At 49.3% G+C, this 18,381-nt stretch overlaps 1 protein-coding gene across 3 annotated transcripts in view; it reads left to right on the top strand.

Moving 5' to 3' along the window:
• The window catches only part of htr4 (5-hydroxytryptamine receptor 4), a 106,079-nt gene that overhangs the window by 76,728 nt on the left and 10,970 nt on the right, over positions 1 to 18,381 (top strand). For all 3 annotated transcript variants that reach the window (XM_076048015.1, XM_076048016.1, XM_076048017.1), the window contains exon 6: positions 1,098 to 1,708. In XM_076048015.1, the coding sequence (XP_075904130.1) occupies positions 1,098 to 1,708 (611 nt within the window). The remainder of the gene's footprint in view (positions 1 to 1,097; positions 1,709 to 18,381) is intronic.

The following is an 18,381-nucleotide window of genomic DNA, read 5'->3' as shown; positions in this document are numbered from 1 at the left end:
GACGAATCGGCACCAACAAACTCGGTGTGACTTCAGCTTTGCCCAAACGCCGTCTTGGTTCCACTGGCGAAAGACCAAAAGCTCCCAACGTTCTTTGTGTTTGTAATAATAACAGCTTAGGAAGGCGACGTGTTGCTCCTGCCGTCGTGAACTGTGCAGCTGCTCTGCATAACCCCCCCCCCCCCCCCCTCCCCTCCCCAGTCGGCTGTAAACGTGTCATATTATCTCATATCTCACAGCGTTGGTTATTGTTATTGCATGAGAAATTTGGATTGTTGTTGTGTTTTTTGCGGTCCCTTTTTACTTTGAGCCTCAGCAACTCTTTGGACCAGTACCACCTTCATATGACGAAGAAGAGGTTTGCTGCTGCGGCTGCTGCTGCTGATCTCAAGACAAATTGTTGATAAGACAACCAGAGGTCAAGACAGTAATTGCTGAAATGCATTCCAAAGTTTGGGGTCACTGACTTATTTCTGCATTAAATTCCATTATAAGCAGCTTCATGACATCATCTGTGTTCTTGGAATGCTCTCAGAACATTACGAGTGCACGGAAATGAGTCAGAATGTGCTGAACACGTATGTGATGGCTTTGACAGGTGTTGCCTTGAATATCTAATTGACTGTGATTTTAGAGAGTGAATATCAAGTGTGCAATATGGGGCCATCATTACAGTAGTTGAATGCTTTAAAATTGATTTTTTTAAAAGAATGTCACAAAGCTTTGTATTATAATCACACTTGGTTGTGTTTGCTGAACCATAAGAGTGAACAAAGCATGATGGTTCATATTTTAGGCTCTTTCAAGCACACCTGGAACTCACTCAAACCGCTTTTAATTAGACAGTCTAAATAAAATGTTCATATACTTGTTCAGCACATCCAGACTGATTTTCATGCTCTCATCATGACCGCAGAGCGTTCAAGATCACTATTTTATAAAACTGGTTATAATAGAGTTCAATGCAGAAATGAGTCGATGACCCCAAACTTTTGAACGGCAGCGTAGAGATTTAGAGAGAGATTGATTGATTTATTTGCTTAGGGTACAATTTCAAGTTCCTCTAACCTCTAAGCCGTCTTGCTTGCTCCGGCCAGATCGAGCAGAGGCGCCACAGCGAGGGCAGCAACTCCACCTCCTGTGTCTTCATGGTCAACAAGCCGTACGCCCTGACCTGCTCCGTGGTGGCCTTCTACATCCCGCTGGTCCTCATGGTGCTGGCCTACCAGAGGATCTACGTCACGGCGCGAGCTCACGCCCTGCAGATCAGCATGCTGCAGCGGGCGGGCGGCGGCGGCTGCGGCACGCCGGGTTCCTCCGGCCCGGGCGCCGGCTCGGCGTCGGACTCGGCCGACCACCAGCGGCACCACCGCATGCGGACGGAGACCAAGGCGGCCAAGACTCTGTGCATCATCATGGGCTGCTTCTGCCTGTGCTGGGCGCCGTTCTTTGTCACCAACGTGGTGGACCCCTTCATCGACTACACGGTGCCGGAGCAGCTGTGGGTGGCCTGCCTGTGGCTGGGCTACATCAACTCCATGCTCAACCCCATCCTCTACGCCTTCCTCAACAAGTCCTTCCGCCGTGCCTTCCTCATCATCCTGTGCTGCGGGAGGAAGCGCTACCGCCGGCCGTCCATCCTGGGCTCCGCCGCCGCCGCCGCCGCCTGCACGGCCACGCAGATCAACGGCTCCACGCACGTTCTCAAGTAAGTCCAACCAGAAAATGACATGTTCAAAAAAATAAATAAATAAAAAAAAGTCAAATGTGTGGCCAGATTGTAGCCACGTGGTTATTGTGATGCGCAAATGTGCTACCATCCACCCACCCACGCATCTATTGGTCTCTGGTGAGGCAATTGCCCATCATTCTCCGTACGATAAAGGTTAAACATAGAAATACAAATTACAGATTCAAAAAGTGCAATGATGGTAAAAAACATCACTACAGCAAAACTACTTTTTTTCCTCCTTGTGTTTATGAAAAGGTATTAAAAAGAACAAACAAACAAAAAAAACTAATATATTACAGGAGCTGGAAAACAAAAACAGTATTAAGTGTCTGAGCCAATGTTGCTGTTGGAGTGTCAGTGGGAGTTCTGGGTCGCAGTGATGACAGGAGCAACGACTACCAGACGACACCACTGTTCACAAATCAATGTGATCCTTAACGGAGCCGATGCGAGCGCCAAACCTCTCTCTCCTCCCCTTTTAAACGCTCCCGTCAGGACAGAGTAATAAAACACAAACTACAGAAATATTCTCTGAGATCAGAGACCGGTTCTGCATTTCGTGGTTAAAATAAACCCCGTTCAGGTTTAAAGGTCTTCGATGAGCCAACCTGGTTGCTGCTGCTTGTCAAAAAAACAACATTTGGATAGCAAATGTCCCTGAATTAATTTAAATAAAGTTCATTTCTTTATTTAAATTGCGACGCCTGAGCTTTGAATATTTGTCTCTCTGCTCATGAAGACCTTGGTGAGCAGGAACCAAGGCCTTGTCACAAGGTTTTCTTCATGGAACCAAATCACCATATGTGATAGGAAGTTTTCAATACTGAAGAAAAAAAAATCCTGTGCCTTGATAAAAAAATAAAAAAAAATCTACTATCCCTACTTAAAGCCAACAAGTTGTCCGACCTTCAAATCGTGACCCTCTGAGTTTCACCAAAGTCCACCCTCGGTTGTTCCCCTCGGTTGTTCCGACCGCGGGGCTGCTGCTCTGCGGCGATAACGCCAAGATGCACGGCTCTGTAATTTAGTCTTATCTGTGCCGTGCTGAGCGGTGATGTATGGCGCTGTCCGGCCCACCAGCCAGCAGGAGGACAACATTATCTTTGCCATGTCTGGTTCTGTAGCGGCCAGCGGAGTGGTCAGCATGAGCAAACATACACCGCGCAGAAATACAGCAACGCATTGAAAATGTATTGAGAGTTATAAAGCGCAGTCTCAGCCGGGATGAAAGAAAGACCCCGATCTGAACAAGGTCGTCGTGAAGGTCGTGTGTCACAAACAGCCTTTCACCGGTTCTCTGCTCTCAGCTGCCTCATTATTCGCTGCGATCGTGCTTTTCTTTCCAACTCGTCATCGGCAACGTATTGTTTTAATTTTTCATTGTAGGAGCTCCGAGTCTCGGCTGCTGCTGCGCCACACACATACACACACACACACACACACACACATACGCGCACACACGCACTCACCCTCCCACGGGTTTATTTTTGTGCCACTCAAAGTTACATTGTGTAAATTTCTGCCATCTAGTGGTCAGATTTTAGATTGCAGTGCTCATTCGCTCGCCCTCCCTCTCCCGAGCATGCCAGTGAACTACAGTGGCCTGCGCACACAAACCTGGATACCTTGTCCACCTTCTTCTCTGTTGGTTTATTTGAGAATGCGATCGTTCCCCCGAAAAGACGAAAACGAGCTGTCAGGCAAACTGGATTGTCCACACCAGGCTTCCTTAGAAATCTGGCGAAATCAGGCTAAATTTTACACAGTAGACTCATACGGTGGCAAAGTTTCCCTCCACGGAGGTGATTCTGCGTTAGGGTTTGCCTGCCTGCCGACACGGCTCACTCCCCCCACCTAGAGGGCACGAAAAAAACACCCAACTTCCGCACGGTGAGTCACCGGGATCGCGGTACGCGGCTGGCCTTCCTGCATAGCATTGGTATTTCCGGACGGCGCCGGCGTTGCGATCTATATGCGACGTGGGTTTCTGCAGTCTCTCTCATTATTCTTGCTGTCGGCCTGCTGAGGACCTCGCGGGGTCTGCTGGAAACACCCATTAGCCGCTCGTGTCTCCCCGGAAGGCTGATGCAACGCCCGGCTGTCATTTTGTTCCTCCGCCTTTATGATGCGCGCACACGCACACGCACACACACACACACACACACGCGCTGCAGGGGGCAGCCTGAGGTTCTCTGGTTCAAGGGATCGGCCCCTCCCACCAGAATAAAAATACATCGCCGATACGTCTGACAAATGAAGAGGAGTGTTGCACCTGCACAGCCGGACATCAGTTCTGCATCACAAGGACGGGGCAGCACTCACTCACGCACTCACCCACACACACACAACCTCACACACACACACACACACACACACACACACACAGAAGAATGATGTGGAAAGTCTGAATGCGATGATGATTTACGACTCTGCTACCGTCTGGACTTCCTGCCCCTTGTTCTCATTTATTTTATTTTAAGGGCAGTGGTACTGGAATAATCACCTGTAGGAGGTTAATGATGTCCACAACCGACCGCCGCGTCACCAGGACCGATTAGTTAACTTGCCGACAGAAGGTCACCCACCATTTGGTCTATAAAAAGAAGCCGGGCCAGAGTCTGCACCACGGATGACGTTGCCTTCAAGGCCACTGGGACTTTTCTTTCTTGCCGATGAGACACCTTGTTACCAAACCGGATGTCTGGATTCTGTCGCGGCTGAAGCGAGGTAGTTTAGGTAACGTCTCCTGCCGGGCCAGTTTACGAGGACCTTGGCAGAAGCAGCGATTCTGGAGGAACCATCGGCGGGGGAAAGCAAACTTTGCTTCAAAATCATCCTCCACAAACTGCTGAAGAAAGATTTTCAATTGATTGAAGCGTCTATTAAACAGCCTGCGGCCCGAGCATCCGTTGCAGTTTCCTCCACAGAGCTCAGGCCTGCTGTAAATCTCCTCAGGCTAGATTACTGTCAGGTAACAAGAGGAAGCAGCAGACAGCTACTATGTGACAGTGGAATATCCCTTTGAGCTGGACGGATGGGAATTAAAGATGCACAGTGTTGGGTCAGCACGAAGCATCATCAAGAGACCGGTGTCGTTTGTCAGCTGACAGTGGAAGTCTCATCCTGTCGCGGGAAGATTTCCTGCCGTGACTAATGACTTTCTGTGTGTGTGTGTGTGTGTGTGTGTGTGTGTGTGTGTGTGTGTGTGTGTGAGAGAGAGAGAGAGAGGGAGAGAGAGTGAGTGTTTAATGACTAGAAGTGTACTGCCTGTTTACTCCTCCGTGGTGAATGTCTGTCTACTTCCTGGTTTCCCGGCTCTGTAGGTCCAGTAGGAAACTGTTTTCTGTCAGCACTTCAGATCTTTGCTGATCTCGGATCAGTCAGAACTGGTCCCTCCCGTCTACTGGCAGCGGAAACAGTCTGTACGCTGCTGCCAGCTCTGTATTTTTGCCAAATGTCGACCGACTCAGACTTTTTTTTAAAAAAAGAATGGTCTGTTCCTCCACTGACATATGACTTAATAACGAAGCAAATCACAATGGACATTGCCTGCAAAGACTGAACATCCAAGAACCAGAGGAACCTGAGAGCCAGACCTAAGAACCTTGGAACTAGGAAGAGGGGGAATATGGAAAAAAGGACCCTAGTTATGACCTTAGAACATGGGACTGGAGGTATTTAATTTATTGACCCCCAAATGGACTCTAAGAACCTCAAATAAACGCTCTTGTAACCATCTAAGAGCACCAGAGAACCATCGACGGGCTCCCGGACGGCTTATTTTGGAACCGTGGGTTTGGAAATGAACCTCTAAAGAAGTCTTAAAAAGAGTCAACCGGAGCTTTGTGTGACAAAATACAGATTCAGGTGAATCCATAATTAATGCTTTAAAAGCGAAGCCCTTTCAGCACCGTAATTGCTTCCAGCAGCCTGTTGAGATTTATTATGATCCATAAATGCCACATTACCTCTTCCACACATATTCAATGTGGCTCAGTCAAGCGTGTGAATATCCAGCAGCAGCAGCAGCAGCAGCAGCAGCAGGTGGCTGGCAGCGAGCTCGGAGGGCGAGGCGACTCTATCGGGAGCTGCAGACGCTTTGCATTCAGACGCGGCACGCAGCGATAGAGGGAAGGTGTGGGGGGGGGGAAGAAATGCAAACGTCGGACGTCGTCGGGCGAGAGCTGTCTAACAAGCCTGGAGCCTCAATCACCCGCTGCTGACGCAAATCATCTCAGGCCCTTCGGAAAAAAAAAAAAGAAAGTAGGCCGACCCGCCGCTCTGAAGTGACCTCGATAACTCCGTCGCTCCGTCATCTCAATTAAGATCTGGGGATTGAAGCTGACACTCTTCCTTTGTCCCGGCTCCCCCGACAATTTTACACTGGTAATGAAAGCCCTCGAATGGGCCAAATGTGTAATTTTTGGAAGAGAAATTTGCATGAAACTCGGCTCCCCTCTTTTTCTTTATGGCACGAGCTTTAGCCGGCGATGAGTGGGAGTAGAAGATGATAATAATAGATAATAATTGCCAGCCAGCAGAGGAGAGCGTGACCCTGCTGGTTGGAGCGCCGCGCACTTCCCGAGGGTCCCACATTCTCCCCCTTTCCATGGATCTTTGGAGACAAATTCCAAGCATAGCCGGGATGAAACTGATGACCGAGGTCCTCCATCGGATATTTGCCAATATGCTCTTTTGTTGTCCGTGAAGGATCGCCAGGAATACCTTGGAACATTCATTAGGTTCATTTTTATCAATAATTCCCTGTCGAGTGTCACTTTTTCAGCCTGATCATAAACCTGGGCTTCTCGCTCGCTGATTGAATAGAAATGTCTCCAAATTGCTGGGACTTTTGCATCGGCTCTCACTTGCAAAAACATCATATTTAGCCCTCTGTTTGCTGCCTCCCTCTTTGTCGTACCCTTGCTGGGTTGCAGGTCTCAGTGGGCAGGAAATGAGAAACCGATTGTGAAAGGGCACGAACGGAATGAAGGACTGCGGGTGCAGGAAGTGCGGCGGAGGTGTGGAAGGCGGAGAACATGAAACAGGCGGGACGGGCAGGAAATGAGACGGGCGGGGGGGCGGGGGGGGGACCCCGACCTCTTCACCGTCAGGTATTTACTCTGGACCCTTCCACGCGAACGAGGCGTCGACGTGATTTATGTCGGCCTCTCGCTGCTTAATGGTTCGTCTCCATCATCTGTGACGAGCTGCCGTGCCGCTGGAAGCCGACACCACCTGCCGAGAGCAGAGAAAACACTCTGGACCCGGGGACTGTTTGTCTTTGCGGAGCCCAGGAGCTGCTTGGAGACCACAGTGTGTGGGAGTCGGAACTGACCTGGAGCTTGAAAGTCAAGACAAGGCTGGAATTCCATTCCTTCCATCGCGATCCCTTTAACGCAGTCCAAGTTGACGAGCATGCTAGTTAAGATTTCGCAATAATTCCCTTTTAACTGTAACTGTTTCAGTCTAATAATAGGCCTGGGCTCATAAAGAGAGTAAAAATTTACTTCCCGCTCGCCGATTGATGAGAAAAAAAATCTCCAAGTTAACGAGCGCTGTGACTTTTGCATGGGCTCCCCCCCCACCCCCCCAAGTTTGACGACTCCTTCAAAACGAGGTCCTTGAACGCAGCACCTCGTTGCCTTCGAAGACGCAGCCTGTCATACCGAAATGCATCGTGGCTGTTTTGTTTTTTTTCCTCTGCAAGTGAAGATGTGCAGAGAGCAGGCAGGACAAGTCTAACCTTGAAAGAGTGTTTGTTCAGTCAAAAAAAAAAAAATGAATTGCATTTTGATAGGAAATGTTTTAAAGCATCTCAACCCTTAAAAATGTCTTTGTTCCTTGTATGAAAGGGCAAAGATCTCTGTGTGGCATTCCTGGGCTTGGGAGGAGTGACTCACTCAGCTGCCTGAGACCCACGCAGCACTTTGTCGGCTTTCCGGCGGTTCAGGTAAAAGCTGCTCAAAGGACTCAGCCGGAGCTTCAGTCGCTCCTCTTAAAGACCCGGTGAGACGTTCTGACATTTCCCTCCAAACACCACGGGGCGGTGGAGGTGGTGGAGGTGTGGGGCTTCCTGGGCTCTGTTTTCTCTGCGTGAACTCAAGAGTGTCAGCAATCCCCCCCAAAAAAACAGCTCAAACACAAAGTACAGAAGTAGAACAGGAACAAAAAAGCAGTGGATGGACCCGGCTGTCATCCCAGCACATCAGCGGCTCATTTTTTTTTTTTTTCCTTCTGTGCCAAGAGCTTTATTTGCATGCGGCAAATGAACTGAATTGGCGGATGTGAGGGCAGAGGAGTTCTCACGTCGCAGCGTCTTTGATGTGACGGAGATGTGAGAGTTGCCCTCCGGTCCCTGAGGAGCAGCTCCGTCCCAGCAGGGAGCATCGCAATCACGCCCGTACGTCCAGGGTGCAAAACTCCAGACTCTCGAAAGACGAGCTTCATCACGGAGCTGAAGATTAGCCCGCTAAGCTAGGTAGCTGGCTAAGCTAGTTAGGTAGCTCCCGCTGATGTTCCCGTATAAACCTCCAAAACAAACTGGAAAATTTACATCAGTGGGCAAATTGGTGAATGAAATCTATATCGTTTGCAGGCCAACGCTCACCCGTCTGGTGCTCCTCACCCCAGCCGACCCAGAATGCATTGCAGCGGCGGCTCTTACTACCTGATGTCGTGATTGAACGCGGGACCTGTTTTGCGTTGCGGGAACATCGTTGCTTTTCTCTCAGGAGTTGGAAAACATCACTTTTCACAACTGCTGCTGCTGCTGCTGCTGCTGCTGCTGCTCAGCCCCCCCGCTGCTTCCTCCGTTTGCTCTGCCTGCCCTTAAAAATGCAGTAATGAGCAGGAAGGAAAAGTACACACAGAGGTTTTATCTATTTCAAGGCGGATGAGGCCTTTTGATGCCGAGGTTCATTTTTTTCCCCCTCCGCAGGTGCGACGGTTGCACCTACGAGCACCCGTTTTGCATCGCTCAGCGTCTCACTCCGCGTCTCACTCCTGCCTGTTTTTTCTCTTTCATGTCCGTCGGCTCTGGCCCTGCACTGCGCTCGTTAGCGCCTCAGTGTGTTTGTGTCCGGCGCTTGTTTGTTGTGTGAATGTTTCAAACGGGGAGACGACAACAAGGGAGGAGGAGACACAACTGGATTAAATGTGTCGGGACGCCGCGTTTGACGGAGCAGCAGCAGGCGTTAGATCTGTGAAGCATGTGTGTGTGTGTGTGTGTGTGTGTGTGTGTGTGTGTGTGTGTGCGTACACGTGTGTGTCCTTTTTGCCTTGGAGACACAAACAGAAATCAAAGAGAGGAAATGCAAACAGGATGCTCTGCTGCATCCAAACTTTGACCCTCCACTTCCAAACGAGGCGGTTTTGGTTTCGAGTGCCGGCAGCTGGGCGTCAGGTGACCCACACACACAGGTGGGAGTCACATGGCAAAAATCATGGGAAGACTTTCCGGTGGTGCTACGTTTTGACCGACAAAAAAAAAAAAAAAGTTTGTTTTTAGCTGTTTGTTGTTGTTTTTTTATTTCATTTTTTATGAAAAATAAACAAGCGCTGACAGCCGCTCACTCTGAACATTCTCCTCCATTCTTGCGATATCTGTCTGAGCCATGGGATCCGCCTTCATCCCTAAGCTTAGGTTATCAGTCTTGGAGCGAACACAGGAGTCACCTTGCACGTGGAAAATCAAGAATCTCGATCTTGAATTCCTGTCCCAGTCCCACTGAGTCTCTTTGACATTCGACAGGTTTCAGTGGTTTTGCTGCTGCTGCTGCTGCTGCACCTCCTTTGCACACCACAGGAGAGTCTCTGCTCTACTGAAGTATGGAGTTTTTCTGATACATTTTTCTACTTTTTCTCCCAACATTTGCACACAATTCCGTGAACTTGAAGCCTAAAGCCTGAGAGTTGAGAGTTTGCACGAGAAAAACGCACTCTGATGTCAGAGCAGTTTCTTCACAGTCGCCTCTTTGGCTGCTGCGAACCTCATGCAGATTCATGTAAAAAAACAACAACAAAAAAACAAAAAAAAAACAACCGGTTAATGAAATAATAAATAAAAGCTGCCTCAATGAAGTCAGTCAGGGATTGTGAATGTGATGACGCAGTCGGAGAAGAAGAAACGCGGCTGCCGCGTCGCTCCGTCATTTCTGCGCCAACACAAAAACCCACGGCGGTTAATTGGAACGTGACTTGTTTTGATGCTCGTCAATTTGTCTCTGCAAATTGGAATCCAGAGGCTTGTACACACACACACACTGACACTGAGTCACCTGGTGTAAACTAACCTTGTTTTTCCTTCCTCCTCCCTTTCCTGCCTCCTTCACAACCATAATCGCCTCAATTTAATGTGGACGGATATTTTCTTTTTCCACTCCTTCATCCGTTCTCTCCTTTTCCTTCCATCTCCGCTCGGCTCTCGCTTGCATCCCCGTCACTTCTCACCTGCTCCGCTTTTGTCCTTCCATCTTATCTTACCCTTCCTCTCCTACTACTGCATTTTTTAATCTAATTTTGCATCTTCACCTCCCTCTCCTTCCCCTCCTCCTCCTCCTCCTCCTCTTCTTCCTGCTTTTCTTCCTCTTCCTCTTCCTCCAGCGGCTGCTCCTCTGCCTCCAAGCTGCTGCTCTGGTTCTGCAACACCAGGCCAGTGCCTGTCTAACTGCTGTGTGTGTGCAGCATCTCGAGGCTCCGTCAAGTGAGTCCGCCACCGCCGCTGACGCACGCCTGCACACACACACACACACACACACACACACACACACACACAGAGGAAGAGGAAGAGAGAGAGCGAGATCGGATGTTTCAGCAGCTATTAGAGTTGCAGCCTGACACGTGTTTAATCAGCAGACTCACAACTCCCTCTCTCCCTCTCTCGCCCTCTCTCTCTCTCTGTCTCTCTCTCCCTCCCTCGCTCTCTCTCTCTCGGGCTGAAGTGCTGACGAAGGGATTGTGTCACTTCACCACAACACGATTCAGCTGTATGCCTGGAGAAGCAAAAAGCTTCTTGTTATATTAAAAGCCAACCAATAAGAGCTGAGGTTTGAAAACAGTCGACAACTTTTTTTCCAGGCACTCAGTCACTGCAAGTGGAGTCGCTGCATCCGCTCAGGGGCTCAATGGGTGTAACGGTTAGCCGAGTCTCTGAGTCAGAAGACGAGTCACTCAGTCACTGTGAGTCGAGTCTCTGAATCAGATGAGGCTTCATGCAGTCACTGAGTTGAGTTTCCGAATGAGATCAGGACTCACTCAGTCAGTGTGAGTCGAGTCTCTTGAATCAGATCAGAATTCATGCGGTCACTGAGAGTCGAGTCTCTGAATTGTATCAGGTTTCACTCACTCCTTGTGAGTCGAGTCTCTGAATCAGATCAGGACTCACTCAGTCACCTTGAGTGAATCAGATCAGGATTCATGCGGTCACTGAGTTGAGTCTCTGATTCAGATCAGGACTCACTCAGTCAACGTCAGCTTTAAAATGTTGCTCTCTGTATTTCTGCTCTCAATCAAAAAAAATCAACATTTGAAGTTCTTTTACAAACACGCTGCCAGATTGTGGCCTTGTGTCACAGCTTGCACCGTTTCTCCTTCACTCTGCTGGCGTTCCTTCACATGCAAATTGTACAGTAGTAATGCAGTGCGAGTGGTGGTGAGTATGAGTCTGAAGGAGGAGGTGGGGAAGAGGGAAGAGGAGGAGGCGGCAAAGCGAAGGAGATTCTGTTCTGGCACTGAGCAGTTGGTGTGAGGGAGCTCGGAGCTCCACAGGCAGTTTGTGGTGCAGCCGGTTTTGTCTGGGATTTTCTGCAGGCAGCAGTTTAACACGACGACTTGAGGGGACGAGCGTCTCTTCGGCCGTCGTGGGAATCCCTGAGCTCGCAGTGAAGCGGCGGCAAACACTCGCACTGCCGATACTCGGATCTCTCAGCGCGGTGCCAATTTCTTAAACAGTCGAGGAGATCGGCTGAATGATTTAACAAGAGTTGGAAGCCACTCTGAAGGGTTCCAGTTTTGCCGAGAGCCGAGCGGATTTCATATATATATGTTTTTTTTTAATCTATTTTGGTTTCCCCCTCCGTCATCGGCTGGAGACTCCCCGTCGCTCCGCCACCGATCGGACTTGTTGCTGCTGGCTGCTGCTAATTGCTGTCGTCCTGGTGGGGTATTAGACAGCCAGTTCCCAGGACACACACACACACACACACACACACACACACACACACACACACACACACACACACTCACGCTGGCCTTCACACACACACATTCCAAATTGGAGGCAACACAGCTCACACCTGCTGCTGAAACATCAGTCAGGCTGCAGACACTGAAAGATGTTTTTAAATATATATTGAAAAGGTTTTAACGCACAGACATAAACATCTAAGATCGCTGTGGAGTTGCAGCTGGGAACCCCAGGAAGCCGTGCTGGATGTGTTTTGAGAGGGAAACAAACTGAAAGCAGAAGTAAATATGAGCTCGGCGAGTGTTTACACGAAAATGGTATTTTTTTCGGAAGCGGAAAATTTCCTGTTTTCAAAAAAAAAGGCTGCGTGCGGTGCGCCGACTCCCTGCTCCTCCTCGTGGTCTCTGGTCAGACCTCCCGACCGCAGAGCACAGGCAACGCACGTCGTGTGGTGGTGGATCCGTGGGGGTTGAGAGGACGAAGACACTCTGTTCGTTGCAGACGGCAGCGCCATTTTCAGAGCTATAAGTGTGAAACAGTGTCATAGCTCTTTAAATGGTACTGCTGTACGCACTCAGCTGAGCGGCCGCCACAGCAAGACTTCACTGCGGGAGGAAAAAAATCCTCCATCCTGGATCCACGAGCCATCGAGTGCGACCACACTGGAGCTCCACAGTCGCATTTTGAGAATAATTGACCCTAAAATCTCGCAGCTCCCTGAATGGAAACATCACATCTAGTAGTAGTTTGTTTTCAGCCGGTAGACGGACATGAGCGGATCAATAAGTGAGAGACTAAGGCAGCGGTGTCAAGCTCAGTACAACATTTAGAACTTGGACAAAGTCGAAGGCCAACGTTGATATTAATAGAGAAAAATCTTCCTCCTGATAGAACAGTGAACCTTTTTACATGGACCCAAACAAGCAAAGCTCATTATACTGAACAAAAATATAAACGCAACACTTCTGTTTTTGCTCCCATTCTTCATGAGCTGAGTTCAAAGACCTTAAAACTTTTTCGATGTACTCAAAATCCATGTATCCAGGTCCGGGTGCGCAGGCCACCGTAGCTCTCTGGCAAGCTCAGGAGGGGAAGAGACGGTAAAAGATCCTGCAATCTAAAATCTTCTGCAATGTCTCCAATTATTACAGACTTGACCTTTAACGTCTTGCTCGAGGTCACGCGCTCGCTGAAAGAAGTGAGTAAAAGTTGAACTCCTCGCGTCTTTTCGTGACTCTCATCAAATTTATATTCCGAGCCAGAGGGATTTGGACAGTGGCAGCGCTACCCAGGAGGGATTTTTCTTACTGTCATGTGACCCGTCAATCCGCCCATCTCGCAGTTCAGCCTTATTGTACGTCGCCCAAGTCAACTTTAACTTCCTGCGAGGACTGGAGTGGACGGACGCTGGGCCGGCGGGATGAGGCTGCACTCTGACAGAGTCGAGCTTTGTTTAATCCCCCCGAGGATTAAAGCGCAACGTGACAGTTTGACTGAGTGCCAAGAAGAAGTCGAGGAGCCCTCGGAAGGAAATAGTTCTTGCTAAGAAAACAGGAACTTGTGTGTGTGTGTGTGTGTGTGTGTGTGTGTCTAAATTCCGCTTCAGCATTGTTTTAAAATGGATGTGAAAGTCGGCCCTCCTCGATCTCCCACTCCCCAGTCATCGACCACGCCCCCCATCCAGGTGTTGGCTCTACCCTCCAGCACCACCTTGTGGAAGGTCTAACAAAGTGGAATAACTTAGCTGGAGGCTGTAAACACGGGGCTTTGTGTTTTTCTGTTGTTTTTTTGGAGTCTTTGAGAGGATTAATCATGCAAATCTCTCAGACAAAGATGCAAAATGGGCTCAGTGTGAGACCTTTAGTGGTAATTATCTCCAGAAATGAGCTTCGGCGCTGCTGCTTCATTTTTTTTGCAAGAAAAACATTTGATGACACTTTAGTGTGTAAATTCATTTTCTCTTACTGTTCCTGCATTTGAATTTTGGATTGGCTTTGCACGTTTTCGCGTCAAGAATTTTGTTTTAACTCCAAATCCTCTTTGTGTGTGTGTGTGTGTGTGTCTGTCTGTCTGTCTGTGTGTGTGTGTGTGTGTGTGTGTGTACCAGCAGTGAAGCCTGCTGGCGCTGTGCTGCCGTGGGTTTTCTCCAGCAGCAAGACATAACAACGATGCACATGGTTCCGCCTGCCGAGTCGCTCTGCGTCTTGGAGTGAGGGAGGTTTGACGAGTCTGCGCTGCTCTGTGATTGGTTGAGGACGATCGCTCCGCGGTGGCAGCTTGGTCACTGCAGGGAGCTGCAGCCGCTCGTCACTGACTCCTTCACGCTGTGCATCTGAGACGTGAGCAGACCATTGACTGTATGTCAAGTTGGGCGGTGACATCGTGACTCGACCCGCTGGTTCTGAAAGTTGCTTTCAGAGGTTGCTTTCAAATGGAGGTTCCGGTTGTTTTTGAAACTGCAAGATTCCATATTTGGAGGTGAGCAGTGATTGGAGCATGAGTTCAGCGTGAGCCCCAACATCCGGCCAATCGCCAGTAAGCCGACTACAGCTGGCTACTACACTGTAGACACGCTCACAACTCCATGGCCTCAAAATCAGACCTGATTAGATTAAATGGACGTGGCTGAGGGCCATGCAAGAAGGTTGTGGGTTCGATTGCAGGCCTGGGACCTTTCTGTGTTGAGTTTGCATGTTCACCCTGGGTCTGCGTGGGTTCTCTTCGGGGTTCTCCGGCTTCCTCCCACGGTCCTCATGTCTTCATGGTCCATCTTCTGGTCCAGGGTGTCACCCTGCCTCCACTGTTGCTGGACTGGACGGTAGAATGCAGCTTTTTGGTACATCCGTGTTGGCCTCCTTTTGAAAGCGGAAGCTCCACCCATCTTTTCCTGCAGTCAGTAGTCCAGACACAGAGAGTTTTGTCTGTACTTTGTGTTCGGGTTCATTTTTCCGGAATGTCTGTACAGCATTGTGCCTGGCCGACCCTGTACTGTCAACTCTCCACCTTGTTTTGTACTCAACAAAGACAAAACAAAATGTGTGTCAACTCCATTATTCATCGGTCTGCGCTGCCTGAAACGCTTTCCTGCCGATTCTCCGCCCGCCGCTGGTGAAATCCAAGCGATGAATCAGGAAGAAAGTCCGACACGAACCTCAAACAGCATTCAAATCAGTTTTCTTGCCGCCGCCGCCGCCGACCCCCAGAGGGAGCGGCTGAAAGAATCAGCTGTTTTTCAGGCAGGATGCTGAGCAGGACGTCTCTCCGTTGCCACGGTGACAGGGTGCAAGGAGCATCTCGGCATTTCTCCTCTTTTTTTATTTATTTATTTTTCACCGTGTGATCTTCAGCAGAAAGTTGCAAAGGTTTCTGGATTTGGAGAGACGTTGGTTGGCCGGTGGAGAGGAGGCGGATACAGGAGAGGCTGTGGAGAGAGGAGTGGAAGGATGGATGGAAGGAAGGAAGGATGAAAGATGGAAGGATGGACAAATGGAAGGAAGGAAGGAAGCAGGGATGGTAGATGGATAGAAGAAAGAATGGATTGATGGATGGAGGGAAGGATGGTTGATGAATGGATGGATGATTGAAAGGATGAATGGAAGGATAGATGAAGGAATGGTACGAAGGATGGATGGAAGGACGGATGATGGAAGGAAGGATGGATGGCGGTTGGAGGGAAAGATTGATGAATGGAAAGACGGGGAGATGGATGGAAGGAAGGATGATTGGATGGAAGGGTGGTTGATGCTGTATGGAAGGATGGACGGTAGGAAGGAAGGAAGGAAGGAAGGATGATAGATGGATGGATGTTTTGGTCTTTCATTCTTCACTGCATTTTTGGTTCCACGTATCCCTGAATATCCCAACAGCATCGTGATTGTCTGGCAGAACCCTTTTTGGAATTTTTCACAAAGCAACCAACTCAAAGGGGGTCACACACATTTGTTATTTAAGACCTTTTACTTCTTTTAAATAATCTCCAGCAGACACACTTTAACCTTTGCTGCACAGCTGGTTCATCAGGTTCTGCTGCAGTCGCTCCTTTTTGTTGTGCGACTGCAACACACTGTGGTTTTTGAGTTTGTTTTTTTGTCTTTTTGTCTCTCAGCCACCATAGCAGCGACAAGCGGAGGGGAAAACGCGCGCGCGCGCGCACACACACACACACACACACACACACACACACACACACACACACACACACGAGTAGCTGCAGCACCACAGCCGCTGGGTAACAGCATTAAAGTTGGCCGGAAGGATTTTCTTTTCACTTCCTAATTGCGTTGACCCTGCTGCGTGGGCCGCTGTCGCCACCGCCGTCTGCACGACTTTGCGTGAACGTTGCAAGTACACGCAGCGTGTGAGGTCAGACCAGTCACTGTATTGTGTTGTGCTGTGTCGCGCCGAGCCGTCCCGCGCGCAGCCACTGTTGTGTTTGTTTCCGTTGCTCCCAGACTGCCGCCAGCTCCCCGACTTCGTCCTCTTTGAACGAACCTCGGAGGTGGCGGGGAGCAAAAAATGAGGAATTCTAATTAAACCGTCGACGAGTTGCAGGCGCAGCGTGACGCATTGTCACCCACACCTCCAGCTTCTGTCACCAGAGCCAGAAAAAGAACTCTGGAGCACAACGAGGACTTTTCTCCCGTTCAAAGGCCCCAAAAAAAGAAGCGAGACCGGCGAGATGTTTTCACCGAGCCGCCTCCCGGCTCCCGCCGCTGCGGTCTGCTGCTGCTGGTTACCTCAGTGGGCGGCGCCGCCCGGAATCAGGAGCCGAGCCTTCGTCAGCCTTCTGTCGGAGTCTTTGCCTCCGAGCCCCCGCTGAGTTTATTTTTTCAGTTTTTTCTCTTCTCAACTTCTCATCGACTCTTTAGGTCCGTTTGGGTTTTGGTCGCCACGGCAACCCTTTCGTTGGGGGAGCGTTTGCACTTTCACCCACTGGACTTGGCCAATCGCAGCACAGTGACTCGAAGCAACCTGCCAGAGTTCCAAACGATGGATGGATGGATGGATGGATGGATGGATGGATGGATGAATGGGTGGATGAAAAGATGAATGCACAGATGAATGGATGATGGAAAGATAGATAATGGATAGAAGGGAGGATGATGGAAAGCTAGATTATGGATGGAAGGGAGGATGATGGATGATGGGTGGAAGAAGGAAAGAAGGATGATGGATGGGTGGAGGTATTGATGATGAATGGTGGATGGATGGACGGGTGGATGAATGGAAGGATGATTGATGGAAGGATAGATGATGGATGAAAGATCGGAAGGATGATGGATGGATGAAAGATAGGAAGGATGATGGATGGATGGATGGAAGCACGGATGGATGTTTCAGTCTTCACGGCGACTCAAAGAGAAACGTCAGAGCGGATGGGAAATGTGACTCGCTGCTGCCCCTGCAGCTCGAAGCTGGAATCGTCTGATTCAGGTCAACGTGAGTGTTTCTCCTACCGGGCCGCTAATCTGCTAAAATTCGCTTCTGTTCTATTTTTCCCGCTTGCCGCTCGGCAACCGCGTCAATGGGAGCGGATAGAATTGCCCGGGCAGGAAGTCAATGATTAGGAAACGTGGTGGATCCCGGTTGATTTTCATCACGTGATGTACAATATCACGCTTTCACTGTGAAACGTCAACGTGAACAATTGGCCTCAACACGGCTGACGGATATTTAAGCGGATTCCACTTGAAATAGAATCGGCAAAACAGCCTGTGCAAGTGGGTCGATTTATTTATTCACATTTGTTTGTTTGTTTGTTTGTTTGTTTGTTTGTTTTGTTTTGTTTTGTTTTGTTTTGTTTTACACGGCAACGCGTGATGGATCGCCGGCGAGCTGGACGCTCCTGTCTCTGGGTTTCTAGCGACAGGACCGTTAAGGGAGCATTCCACGGTGTATTTACAGAGTCAATTGATTACTTCAGTGATTGTGAGAAGTAGGGGGCTGCGGCCCCCTAGAAGGCCACTAGTGGGTCTGAGGGGGGGGCTGCAGAAAAATCTCCTGCCAGAGGAGCAGAAGACAAACTGAGCTGCTGAACACAGCGACCAAAATAGCAACCGGCTACTCAAAATGTTTTAAGGTTAATTAATGAATCATCGCCCGAGTCTTGAATTAAACATTCAATTAAAAATTAAAATTTTCAATTAGCTGATATTTTAACCAGTGTCACTGTGTTTTATCGCTTCACAGGGAGTGAATAGTTCAACATCGTTTCAAATTATCAAGAACTTTTTTTTTTTTTTCCCATAATTGTCCCGCCTCGGATTAAAGACCTGTTATGAGGCTCATGATGTTAAAACTCATCTGGTTATTCAGACAAATAGCCTCCGGCCTGCTGCTCTCCAGCGCGTGCAGCTCTGCGTCTCCGGGGACGTTCGTCCACCAACAGATTAAGACGGGGGGGTGGGGTTGGGGGGGGGACCTCTTCCATCAACGTGAGAGAATCTGATTGACTCAGGCAACC

This window comes from Nelusetta ayraudi, unplaced genomic scaffold (assembly GCF_046127955.1).
Source record: "Nelusetta ayraudi isolate G7.1 ecotype Tasmania unplaced genomic scaffold, CSIRO-AGI_Nayr_v1 ptg000097l, whole genome shotgun sequence".
Lineage (NCBI taxonomy): Eukaryota > Metazoa > Chordata > Actinopteri > Tetraodontiformes > Monacanthidae > Nelusetta > Nelusetta ayraudi.
The sequence above is the reverse complement of the archived record's forward strand: the minus strand, read 5'-3'. Positions and strand labels throughout refer to the sequence as shown.